The sequence below is a fragment of the Sebastes umbrosus genome, chromosome 15 (assembly GCF_015220745.1).
Source record: "Sebastes umbrosus isolate fSebUmb1 chromosome 15, fSebUmb1.pri, whole genome shotgun sequence".
In the NCBI taxonomy this organism is placed as follows: Eukaryota; Metazoa; Chordata; class Actinopteri; order Perciformes; family Sebastidae; genus Sebastes; species Sebastes umbrosus.
In genome coordinates this window covers 30737900-30747326 of record NC_051283.1, presented here as the reverse complement: position 1 = coordinate 30747326, position 9427 = coordinate 30737900, and the positions used below count along the sequence as shown (strand labels likewise).

Here is a 9427-nt window from a genome sequence, read left to right as displayed (position 1 = left end):
TTTCTCGTAAAGTTCATAAAGGCTCTCAGAGAATATGGAACATAAAAAGAGGCTGTGGTGGTGTGACAGAGTTCAGAGAGTCAGCGTAAATCTAAAAAAAAAAAAAATTTGTAGATGGAGTGGTAGTGAGGTGTATGGCTTCACAGACACCAGAAGGCTTTAGTAAAATAGTAAAACAGTTTTAATTCTAAGCTTCCAAATTAAAATACATCATTCTGTACAGAAATATTACAAACAGGTGTTTATTGGCACACAAGTGTCATTACACTGTATAGTACATGTTCACAACCAGATGTATAAAACATAATCTACAGTAATCAGGACTGAAGAGCGGACTCAAGTAGAATCATTTAACAATACCTATGAAGGAACTGGCCTCCCATTGGTCTTCAACAGTGTGACGGACGACCCATTTATCCAATGAAAAGTCCACCTGACAGAGACGGACACACAGTTCAGAGCACGATGGAAAGAAATGTAATTATTAAAAGTGTGTTTTATCATGCTTTACCTGTCACTTCCACGCTGGCTCCTGTGATGTATCGAGAGTCATCTGAAGCTAGAAAGGCACAGACATCAGCGACCTCTGGAGGGGGACAGACAGAAGGACAAGTCAACAGTGTGATGAGGTCTTGGATGGAACAAGACTAGATACAATCCATATCCCTGTCCTTTAAATTCACTGCACAGGAAGCAAACCAAAGGGAGATGACAGGATCACAGGTGTGGGGACATTTTAAATAACATTTCAAAGTGTTTTGTGTCCACCGGTAAAATCTGTTTTCGCTGCAGCAGCAGCAGCAGCAGCAATAAGTAATCTGAGACACACATGAGAAATGTTTCAGAAGTTCAGATTCCGGTGTTGTTGGGAGTTTAGAAAAGCACACATCCTCCCCGTTATAAATATGTACAAAAGTGATAAATCAACACGAGGCTTCACTGACCTGCAGGCTCTCCCATTCTTCCCAGAGGCACCAAGGACGTCATCTGAACACAAAAACACATGACACAGGACAGAGTGACGGAGGACGGTACTGTTAATGATGAGCAGAGCAGAGAGTCACGACTGTCTGCCATGGATTCATTTGATTGGAGATTATATTTAAAGGGACTGTATGTACATTGTTACATGTATAAATGTGTTTTAATCGTTTTTTTATTGCCAAAGTGTCAACAGGTCTTAACCTCACTTAAAATATGAGACCTTCAGCGACTTTCTGGGTTTCCTCTACCAGCCTGTAGTCTACTTTTAGTGTGAAGAACCCGGACCCGTTTTTCTGGGAAAAATCCAACAGGTGTGACATCATGCACGCTTCACGGCTAAGAGTGTGCAACCATAGCTAACGTTCATGGAGCCCGCCTTCGCCAACAAACGACCAGCCTCCCACCACAAACTCCACGGAAGCACCAAAAAAAAAACAAAGTTATATCTGGTGAAGCCAGAGGTCGGGTGTGTGTTCAAGTGGGAAGTGAGTGGTGAAGTAAGAGAGAAAAAGTGTGTGCTTACCGCTTTGAATTATGTTTTTTTACTTGCTCTCAAGTCCGTTTCACACCGCTGAAGTCGTGGATGCAGCTGAAAGAAGGCTGAAATACTCATACAAGCCTCATAGTTGCTAAAGGGCATTAAATTAATAAGTCTGTTAATTTACGCATTCACACATCGGCAATTTTTTCAACGGTGTTATTATTAGTCTGATTATGTGTTTAACTTCTTCGTATTTGTCTAATATTAAAGTGTCTCTTGGTTTGTAAAATGTGCCGCTCTGCTCACAGTGGACTTGTCCATGTCCGCTTAGCGTGATCTCGTTTGTTAGGGCTAGTGAAGCCAGATAAGGAGAAGATACCCTGGGGATGTTGAACTGGCTTGGTAGTACAGGCCTCTGGTAATATTTAGTCATGCAGAAGGATTTAGTTTTATTTGCTGTGGTTTAAAGATCGCCGAGAGCTGTTTACTGTATTAAAGGTAGTTTACATTTTATTATGACGTTAATTCACAGCCAGCAATTTCCAACTTGTTTGGTACGTCTTGAACTTTAAACTTTAAATGACTTCTCTTATTGGAAATGCACAAAATGCAATTTACAGTACAAGAATATTACTACGGCAGTTTAGACCCGAGTGGTGATTTCACTCCTGATAGATGAAGCGTTACTAAATGTGTGTGTACCCGTGTGTGTGTGTGCTGTACCTTGCTAATAACCTTCTCTGGAACTTTATCCGTCATCGGAGTCGATATGAAACCCGGCAGCACACAATTACACCGAATCCCAAACCTGGAGGAAGAGAAGGAAAAGCAAATGACTGAGGATTCTTTTTTTCTTTAAATCCAAATCATTTAAATGTAGTCAGCTCTGCGTGTCCTGATGTGATAGAGTTGCATCACTGTCTTCTCACCTGCTGAGCTCTTTGGCGGCGGACCTGGTTAAACCCTCCACTCCTGCTTTAGAGGCGGCGTAATTTGCCTGTCCGATGTTTCCCACCTACAAACATTAACCACACGGACACGAGGAAACGTGCGTTAGGTACCGTGTCATTTAGAGGTTTTTCATGCAACGGCCAAAGTTCAAATCACCCAGCAGACACTTTCACAGACGACTGAACAGCTCATTGACCAGCTCCTGAAATGTGTTTGCTTTCAAACCAACTTAGGCATTCATATTGTGTTTTAGAGTTTTAGTTTTAGGGCGGTCAAAGCTAGCGCCATAACATGTTAAAGCAAATTAATTTTAACGCCACTAACTTCTTTAACGCAACTTGAGATTTTTAGGTTGTATTGGGCTCAGTTTTAAAGCTAGAATGTCAGACTGGCTTATCGGGAAGGAGGTTAAATAACGCTCCAAACTTAAATTTTGGCGAGGAAAAACTGTCATGGTCATTTTCACAGGGATCCCTTGACCTCTGACCTCCAGATGTGTGAATGAAAATGGGTTCTATGGGTACCCACGAGTCTCCCCTTTACAGACATGCCCACTTTATGATAATCACATGCAGTTTGTCATGTACTATGAACTTGGCATTTGTAAGCAGTCGTGCATTTTGGTGGCGTGGCGGCACAATGCGGTAGACGGGGGCGTCACGTTGGCCGCTCCTCATTTGCATCACGTTGAGGTCTAGGCTCATTTTTGGCCCCTGATGTGCATACGATTTGCGGTACGACTCGCTGCCTCTGAAACCTCCCGAGAAACTTCTAAACTAACCGTTATTTCTCACATAAAATGTTTTCAGAAGCACATTTCAGTGAACTATTTTCGTGACATAAGAGAAGAAAGTTTCCGGTTTAAAAGCCGGGAGCAGCCCACAATAGAAAGCGTTCAACCAATCAGGTGCCTTGTGTGTCTAGTGACTGCCCATCAAGCGTCCAACGCTGGGATGCGAGGCGATCCCCTACTATCACACTTATTGGAATGCCTTTCTGGATAGAAACTGGGAAGCTTCAGCTTTATTATATACTGTACATTATTAATATATATAATATTATGTTATATTAATATTACAGCCTGCTGGTATCTCACCTTCCCCACGATGCTGCCCACAGTAACGATGGATCCTTTGGGTGCTCCACAAGCCACCAGAGCCTGAGCGACAGCCTGGATGACCAAGAATGAACCCTGGGAAAGACGCAGGAGGAAAGATGAGTGAATAAATCACTTCTGTTCTCTGGTAACAGAAAGACAGAAATGAGGGCTGTCTGATGATGAACAAATTATGATGAATATGATGCACATAAAAAAGTTTAAAAGTAATTCGGGCTGTGAAAGTTAACGCTATAATAACGCGTTAACGCAAATTTTTTTAACACAACTTGGGATTTTTAGGTTGTAGCGGGTTCAGTTTTGAAGCAAGATTGAAGATACTGACATCATATGAAACTATAAAACCTGATGAATCCATCGGTACCAACCATGTGGTACTGGCTTATCGGGAAGGAGGCTAAATAACCAAACTTCCGCTAAATGTTGGCGAGGAAAAACTGTCATGTCCATTTTCAAAGGGGTCCCTTGACCTCTGACCGCCAGATATGTGAATGTAAATGGGTTCTATGGGTACCCACGAGTCTCCCCTTTACAGACATGCCCACTTTATGATAATCACATGCAGTTTGGGGCAAGTCATAGTCAAGTCAGCACACTGACACACTGACAGCTGTTGTTGCCTGTTGGGCTGCAGTTTGCCATGTTGTGAGGGTTTCTGGATCAATATCTGTCATTGTTTTGTGTTGTTCATTGATTTACAATAATAAATATATACAGACATTTGCATAAAGCAGCATATTTGATAATACAACTCCCATGTTGATAAGAGTATTAAATACTTGACAAATCTCCCTTTAAGGTTCATTTAGAACAGATACAAAATGTGGGATTAATTGTGATTAACTATTTTAATTGATTGACAGCCCTAATAATAATGTAACCCTGTTTCTGCTGCCAAAGCAGAGAGGAGAGGCAGCTCATGCCTGATTGAAATGTTGCATTAATAATTATGGGAGATAATTAACAGTTTGTGGACAACAGAATATACTATTTATTACCAGTTCTTATCACAAAGTTTTTCTGAGCTGCAGTGATTGAATGAGAGTTTAAAAGCATTAAGGCTGACAGGAGGAAACGTAAAATCAGCGGCTTAAATCATCATCATTATATTTAGTGTCATAAACGATGCCTGTGTTTCTCAATAAAAGCTCTCTGGAACAGCTTGTGATTCTACTGACCTACACCAACATCTATTGCTCTTTATTAATGGTCCCTTTATTTTTAATGCAGGCCTTTAGTTCCTGTCTAGATCCTGTAGGTCAGTAGTCGGGCTGTTGAAGTTGCCCTGCAGCGTAGGTTACCATGGTGATCTACCTCTGTTAAAAGCAAGCTAACTTTGTGAAACTGGAAAAACCAGAGTTGAGCCTAAAGACAGGTGGATAAGCTGTCAGCTCAGCTTGGCGGTGCAGGCCTCGGGGTGTCACGGCTGCATACCTTCAGGTTGACCTGGATGACTTTGTCAAACTGATCCTCCGACATGTTGAGCAGGAAGTCGTCCTGGGTGATGCCTGCTGCGTTCACGCACACTGAGGGAGGCTGAAAGTACTGAGTCTGCAGAAGGAAGAGGACATCAACTGTTAGCAGAAAAGAAAACGTGCAACAGTCCCTGCAGCATTCTAACAGGTATGCATTTCTCAGACGAGGTTGCGGGTTATGACTTAATGTCCTGTCTGCAACACACACCTGTACACTCGTGACCAGCTTCTTCACGCTCTCTTTTGACGACACATCCACCACAGCCGCCATGTGTCCCTGTCCTCTCAGGCCACTCGGGAGGCTCCCGAGGGTCTCGTTGGCCGACTCCTCATTGAGGTCGGCGACCACCACGGAGGCGCCCTCGGAGGCGAGGCGCTGACACACCGCCCGCCCGATCCCACTGCCTCCTCCTGAGAGGGAAGAGAGAGCAGCATGAAGTCAGAGTGATGTCTGTGTGACGGACAGCATGCGCCAAACAAAACTCTGCAGCTTGTTTCATGACGTTATGAGGGATTCATTGTTTGAGAGGGAAGACTGTGTGTGCCAGGAGCTCCTCTCTGGATATATTTGATAGGAAGAAGGTCAATCAAGGTCATTTTTGACCTCCATTTGATTAGCCCAGAGGTTCAGACCTTCATTCACAATTAACCACAGAAAAAGGATATGCACATTTGTGTTTACAGTAAATGTATTTATGTAGTAATGTGTTGCATGTATTATAGTATAAACAGAAAATTCACCTTTGATCTTTCATGTTTAGTCATAAACAGTGAGCAGAATGTTTGCCAGAAAATGACATTCATGCCAATATATAGAAAAAAGAAAACCTGCAACAATGAAAAACCCTGTGGTAGTTCAATAAAAAACAACAAACTGTAACTCCACACAGTACGTAACACCATGTCAGAGATATTTATGGGATATACTGTACATGTCTGTTAGATTTTGATAACTGAATGGATCATTTTTCAACCATTACGCTCCCAGCTGCTGGAACAACCTTCCAGAGGAACTGAGAGGAGATGAAAATATTGATATTTTTAAACAGAAACTAAAAACCCATCTATTAAGTTTGGCTTTTATGAAGTGTTTTATAATTTTATGGTTTTTATTTTTAATACTTATTTTATTTATCATCATCATTATAGTGTTTATTTTACTTTTTACTAATTTTTATTTATTTTTATTTTTATTTCCTTGTATTTTATTTATCTTTTATTTTTTTCTAATTCAATGAATCTTGGTTGTTTTGGTGTGGATTAGTGTGCAAAATTAGATTGTGACAATCCCATAAGTGCTAATGAAAAGATAATACAATTAAAAAAAAGATAGTGCAATATAAATATAAAACATGTAAAAGATAATACAATATAAAATATAAAAATACAATATGTATATTGATGAGATGACAGTTTTGACAGATTATTGCACAAAGTGTCTGTGAGATAATTATATAATTATTGCACAGAGTGATCAGCATATGTTATTGCACATATCCATAACAGTAGATTTACAGTATTTACATTGCACACCAAAGTGACACCAAAGGGGTTCAACTTGCCAAAGCTAAACCCAGAAGCTCCCTAACTAGTTACAAGTCATAAATAAAACATATACTGAACCACAACTTCCACAAGGTTACTGAAGAGGACATTTAGGAAGCAGCTGTGCTCAGATAAAGTTAAGCATTAGTTGGTTTAAATTGTTTAAAGTGACTGATCTGACTGAACTGATAAAAGGAGAAACCTGCTGACTGATGCATGGTGAGATAGAAACCTACCAGTGACCAGAGCCAACCTTGATATGAGCCTTGTGGAAGCAGCCATGCTGGGTTGTAACCTTTAGGTAATGTGAGCTGTGGATTAACCTCACTTTGTTTGTGAGGTGTGCAAACAAACTGAGCTAGTCTCACCTGAAGGTGAGCTGACTAGCTAACACTTCTCCAAACTTGTAGAAAAACAAAAGTAAAACATTATATTGATTACAAACAGCCTCCGGTATAATGTCTGTAACTTATTTATCTATTTAGACGCATTAAAACATGATATAACATGAAACCATAAACAGCTGTGTGACAGACAATCAGAAACAAGGGTCACAGCTCTGCTTCTTCTTCTTTGAGGTTTATTGGCGGTTGGCAATCAACGATTTGGTGCATTACCGCCACCAATTGGTCTGGAGTGTGGATCATTCTGGCTTATAATTACTATATCCCCAAAAATAAAGAAAAGAAAACAAACAACTTCATATTTTTCCAATCATACTAGTTTGTCTAAGATACTGAAATAATGTTTTATAACACTCATTTAGTTTCTTTTGTAAAATATTGCATCTCATCTCTCCTGTTCCTTCATTTCTTCCACTTTCCTCTGAACTCTGTGAAACCACCGTCCTTTCCTCTCTTCCTCCCATTGCTTCTCTTTCCCTGTCTCTGTTTAATAATGCTTTATTAATAACTAAATGGATGTGAAACAGAGAAAACCGGCGTATTGATTGACAAACATATGAATACATATTTTGTTAAAGACAGTTGTGTTGTGCTCATCCCCCTGATCACCGTGTAACAGTGCAGAGGGCTGTTGCTGTTACTCGCTGTGGCCACAAGAGGGCGCACAGGACTAATGATTTATCAAAACTATTATTATTTTACTACTATTCAGATTCAGAATCAGATTCAGAATCAGAATGGTGTTTATTGCCAGGTGTAAGAGGTATACACTAGGAATCTGCTCTGGTTTTGTTGATGCAAATAAGCAGTTTAGTAACAAAAGAATAGATAAAAACGTTAAAATAAAATAAGAATAAAAAAAATAATAATTCTACCAATATACAATATAAGCTATAAACAAAAATACATGACATCATTTAATTTTCAAAAGCATTGTGTTCGTACAAGAAAGAAGAGTATTATATATATATGTGTGTGTATTTCAGTCTGTGGGGTGGATGTGTGGAAAGGGTTAGGTGATGGGTTGAAGCGGAGCACAAATATAAATCACTTTAAAAAGCTATACAACAAAGATATTTTTGGGAGGAATGTGGTTGAGGAAGAGTTGTGATAAGGACTGCGTTAAGGGTTGGTTTATATCTACTTTTTAACTCCAGATGGATATGTGGGTTGTAAATAAACTTGGGGTGCTGTTCATATATTTAATTTGAGATGTAAATAAATCTGGGATAGTTTATATATTATATTATATCATATTATATTATATTATATTATATTATATTATATTATATTATATTATATTATATCATATCATATTATATTATATTATATCATATTATATTATATTATATTATATTATATTATATTATATTATATTATATCATATCATATTATATTATATTATATCATATTATATTATATTATATCATATTATATTATATCATATTATATTATATTATATTATATTATATTATATTATATTATATTATATTATATTATATTATATTATCATTCTATGATATATGAGTCATTAGAGGAGAAGTGAAAAAAGGGGTATAGGGAAATATAGTTAATAAGTTTTATTTCTACCTACTCCTTTTCGGACACTATTACTCTTGTTTTGTTTGTTATTATTTTGTATCTGTTTTTATTTCTTTTTATGTTCGAAATAAAATCATTCATTCATTCATAAACATATTTTTTTTTATCCTTTTGTTAGATAGAGTTTTTGTCATTTCTAATCTCCATAATGAATGTGTTTACCAGAAGTCTTGTGTTTGATTTAGAGGCTTTATCAGAGTTTATGGTTAAAAACAGCGTTTATAATCCTGTATAATACAATCACAGGTAAACACCGCCCTCCGGTGGACACAGTCCGTAACTACATCGTTCTCTGCTTTTATTTTTACAGTGCACACCGGAAGTAGTTTAAAGACAGATACGATCACTTCCGGTAATCACTTTCAAGATAAGAGCTTTCAACTAGACAGCAGTTGTGTGGAGCAAGATTATCAACTGATTACTTTCTTACCCTGCAACCAAGGTACAAATTCCCTGGATAGGAAGAAGACTACCAAAAAGTATAATATATAAGTATAATATTTCTGGTTCTCAAATCTATATATATATATCTATATATATATATATAGATATATATATATATATTTATATATAGGGTAAAGTATATATTTTTTTAGTTGTACCCTATATATAAATATATATATATATATTTCTCCATTTATTCACAATATATAATATATATATATATATGTATATATATATATATATATATTATATAGGGTAAAGTTTTTTGTTTTTTTTAATTGTATTAAACTAAGCTAATTTTATCTCTGATCCAGGACCTGTCACGTCTTATCATCTACTCCATGAGTCCACAGGACATTTTATAACTATATATACATATATATATATATGTATATATATATTTATATAATTTAATAGTGATATT

At 37.5% G+C, this 9427-nt stretch overlaps 1 protein-coding gene across 2 annotated transcripts; it reads right to left on the bottom strand.

Moving 5' to 3' along the window:
* Positions 1 to 222: 222 nt before the first annotated feature.
* On the bottom strand, positions 223 to 7144 carry hsd17b8 (hydroxysteroid (17-beta) dehydrogenase 8). 2 transcript variants are annotated; one of them, XM_037794749.1, is made up of 9 exons: positions 6790 to 7144; positions 5217 to 5419; positions 4968 to 5084; positions 3513 to 3608; positions 2395 to 2480; positions 2189 to 2273; positions 945 to 987; positions 512 to 586; positions 223 to 433 (listed from the first exon to the last, which is right to left on the bottom strand). In XM_037794749.1, the coding sequence occupies exons 1-9, from the start codon at positions 6833 to 6835 to the stop codon at positions 414 to 416; spliced, it is 771 nt and encodes a 256-aa protein (XP_037650677.1). In that variant the 5' UTR covers positions 6836 to 7144; the 3' UTR covers positions 223 to 413. The 2 variants fall into 2 exon arrangements, with proteins under 2 accessions (XP_037650677.1, XP_037650678.1); XM_037794750.1 differs by lacking the exon at positions 6790 to 7144 and adding an exon at positions 6627 to 6732.
* Positions 7145 to 9427: the final 2283 nt, after the last annotated feature.

What these genes read in the sequence shown, in the direction of transcription:
- hsd17b8 (XM_037794749.1), bottom strand. Translation starts at nt 6,835, where the DNA reads ATGGCTGCTTCCACAAGGCTCATATCAAGGTTGGCTCTGGTCACTG. An exon ending in TGGGCAGCATCGTGGGGAAG is followed by an intron (nt 2,481 to 3,512) that starts GTGAGATACCAG and finishes TAATGTTTGTAG; the next exon opens with GTGGGAAACATCGGACAGGC. An exon ending in CAGAGAAGGTTATTAGCAAG is followed by an intron (nt 988 to 2,188) that starts GTACAGCACACA and finishes TTTTGTGTTCAG; the next exon opens with ATGACGTCCTTGGTGCCTCT.